The 3,014-nt window shown below is 52.0% G+C and overlaps 1 protein-coding gene across 1 annotated transcript in view; it reads right to left on the bottom strand.

Annotated features, from left to right (window-relative positions):
- The window catches only part of LOC114072383 (DNA (cytosine-5)-methyltransferase 1-like), a gene marked incomplete at its 3' end in the record, with an annotated part of 9,866 nt that extends 6,858 nt beyond the window's left edge, over positions 1-3,008 (bottom strand). Inside the window, exons 1-2 of the mRNA XM_027910286.1 lie at positions 2,765-3,008; positions 380-521 (exon numbers count right to left, since the gene is read on the bottom strand). Of these exons, the coding sequence (XP_027766087.1) occupies positions 380-521; positions 2,765-2,928 (306 nt within the window). The remainder of the gene's footprint in view (positions 1-379; positions 522-2,764) is intronic.
- Positions 3,009-3,014: the final 6 nt, after the last annotated feature.

Raw genomic sequence — 3,014 nt, 5'->3', positions numbered from 1 at the left:
AAATTCCTCCCAAAACTCCCCCACCTGCAGCACCCCGAAGGTGCACTGGGAGCCCACACGGACGAGGAGCCGAGTGGTGCTTTGAAGGACCATTTCCCCTCCAAAAAATGGGTTTTTTTCCCCCAAAAAAACCCCAAATTTCCTCCTAAATCCCCAAATTTCCACCTAAACCCCCCAAAATTCCTCCCAAACCCCCCAAAATTCCTCCCCAAAGCCCCCCCACCTGCAGCACCCCGAAGGTGCACTGGGAGCCCACGCGGACAGAACAACCAAATTCTGCTTTGAAGGACCATTTCCCCTCCAAAAAATGGGGGTTTTTTTCCCCAAAAAACCCCAAATTTCCACCTAAACCCCCCAAAAACCCCCCAAACCCCCCCACCTGCAGCACCCCGAAGGTGCACTGGTAGCCCATGCGGACGAGGCAGCGCAGGGTGAGTTTGAGCACCATGGAACGCTTGAAGGACACGAAATTCCGGACGTTTTCCAGCAGGAAGAAGCGGGGCCGGTAATAATCACAGTAACTAAACCCCCAAAAAAGGAGAAATAAAACATCTCAGGAGGGAATTGAGGGGGTTCTCCCACCCCAAAAACATCCAAAAAGGGGTGAAAACCCCTTTTACTACCCCCAAAAGAAGAAATAAAACATCTCAGGAGGAGTTATGGGGGTTCTCCCACCCCAAAAATACCCCCTTGGGTGGGGGATTTAGGGATGGGAAACCCCAGAAGGGAGAAATAAAACATCACAGGAGGGGTTAAGGGGGTTATCCCACCCCAAAAACACCCAAAAATGGGCTGAAAACCCCCATTTTTTTTGATCTCACCTGAGGATCTGGGGGTTCTCCCACCCCAAAAACAACCCCTTGGTGGGGATTATGGGGTTCTCCCACCCCAAAAACACCCAAAAATGGGTTGAAAATCCCAATTTTTCATGCTCACCTGGGGATTATGGGGGTCTCCCACCCCAAAAACACCCCCTTGGTGGGGATTATGGGGGTCTCCCACCCCAAAAACACCCCAAAAATGGGTTGAAAACCCTATTTTTGGTGCCCACCTGAGGATCTGGGGGTTCTCCCACCCCAAAAACACCCCAAAGTGGGTTGAAACCCCCCATTTTTCGTGCTCACCTGGGGATTATGGGGTTCTCCCACCCCCAAAAACACCCAAAAATGGGTTGAAAACCCCCATTTTTCGTGCTCACCTGAGGATTATGAGGTTCTCCCACCCCAAAAACACCCCCTTGGTGGGGATTATGGGGGTCTCCCACCCCCAAAAACACCCAAAAATGGGTTGAAAATCCCCCTTTTTTTTTGATCTCACCTGAGGATCTGGGGGTTCTCCCACACCAAAAACACCCCCTGGGTGGGGATTATGGGGTTCTCCCACCCCAAAAACACCCCAAAAATGGGTTGAAAACCCCCATTTTTCGTGCTCACCTGAGGATTATGGGGTTCTCCCACCCCAAAAACACCCCAAAAATGGGTTGAAAAACCCCCTTTTTTTTGATCTCACCTGAGGATCTGGGGTTACTCACCCCAAAAACACCCCAAAATGGTTTGAAAATCCCCATTTTTCGTGCTCACCTGAGGATTATGGGGGTCTCCCACCCCAAAAACAACCCCTTGGTGGGGATTATGGGGCTCTCCCACCCCAAAAACACCCAAAAATGGGTTGAAACCCCCCATTTTTCGAGCTCACCTGAGGATTATGGGGGTCTCCCACCCCAAAAACACCCCCTTGGTGGGGATTATGGGGTTCTCCCACCCCAAAATGAGCGAAAAACCCGATTTTTGGTGCCCACCTGAGGAAGGAAACCACGAGGGAGTTCTTGAACTTGGAGTAGGTGCGGGAGTTGAAGCGGTTCATGCCGATTAAAAACCCCCTTTTTTTGATCTCACCTGAGGATCTGGAGGTTCTCCCACCCCAAAAACACCCCAAACCATGTTTAAAACCCGATTTTTGGTGCCCACCTGAGGAAGGAGACGACGAGGGAGTTCTTGAACTTGGAGTAGGTGCGGGAGTTGAAGCGGTTCATGCCGATTAAAAACCCCCTTTTTTTGATCTCACCTGAGGATCTGGGGTTCTCCCACCCCAAAAACACCCCAAAGTGGGTTGAAAACCCCCATTTTTCGAGTTCACCTGGGGATTATGGGGTTCTCCCACCCCAAAAACACTCCAAAATGGGTTGAAAACCCCCATTTTTCATGCTCACCTGAGGATTATGGGGGTCTCCCACCCCCAAAACACCCCAAAACACGTTTAAAACCCGATTTTTGGTGCCCACCTGAGGAAGGAAACCACGAGGGAGTTCTTGAACTTGGAGTAGGTGCGGGAGTTGAAGCGGTTCATGCCGATTAAAAACCCCCTTTTTTTGATCTCACCTGAGGATCTGGGGGTTCTCCCACCCCAAAAACACCCAAAAATGGGTTGAAAACCCCCATTTTTGATCTCACCTGGGGATCTGGGGGTTCTCCCACGCCAAAAACACCCAAAAATGGGTTGAAAACCCCCATTTTTCGTGCTCACCTGAGGATTATGGGGGTCTCCCACCCCAAAACCACCCAAAACCATGTTTAAAACCCGATTTTTGGTGCCCACCTGAGGAAGGAAACCACGAGGGAGTTCTTGAACTTGGAGTAGGTGCGGGAGTTGAAGCGGTTCATGCCGATTAAAAACCCCCTTTTTTTGATCTCACCTGAGGATCTGGGGGTTCTCCCACCCCAAAAACACCCCAAAATGGGTTGAAAACCCGATTTTTGGTGCCCACCTGAGGAAGGAGACGACGAGGGAGTTCTTGAACTTGGAGTAGGTGCGGGAGTTGAAGCGGTTCATGCCGCTGAAGCCCTGGCAGGGGGGGCCCCCGCACAGCATCTCCACGTCCCCCTTCTGGGGCAGCTTCTGGCCCAGCGAGTTGGTCCTCTCGCCCCCCATCACCAGCTTGAGCAGCACGTTGCAGTCCTCGGTGAACACCGTGGCCCCGGGGTTGTTGAGGCGGAAGGCCTGGGCGGCGGGTTCCC

Source organism: Empidonax traillii, unplaced genomic scaffold, assembly GCF_003031625.1.
Source record: "Empidonax traillii isolate 1590-97213 ecotype Southwest subspecies unplaced genomic scaffold, ASM303162v1 scaffold3099:size15495, whole genome shotgun sequence".
NCBI lineage: Eukaryota > Metazoa > Chordata > Aves > Passeriformes > Tyrannidae > Empidonax > Empidonax traillii.
The sequence above is the reverse complement of the archived record's forward strand: the minus strand, read 5'-3'. Positions and strand labels throughout refer to the sequence as shown.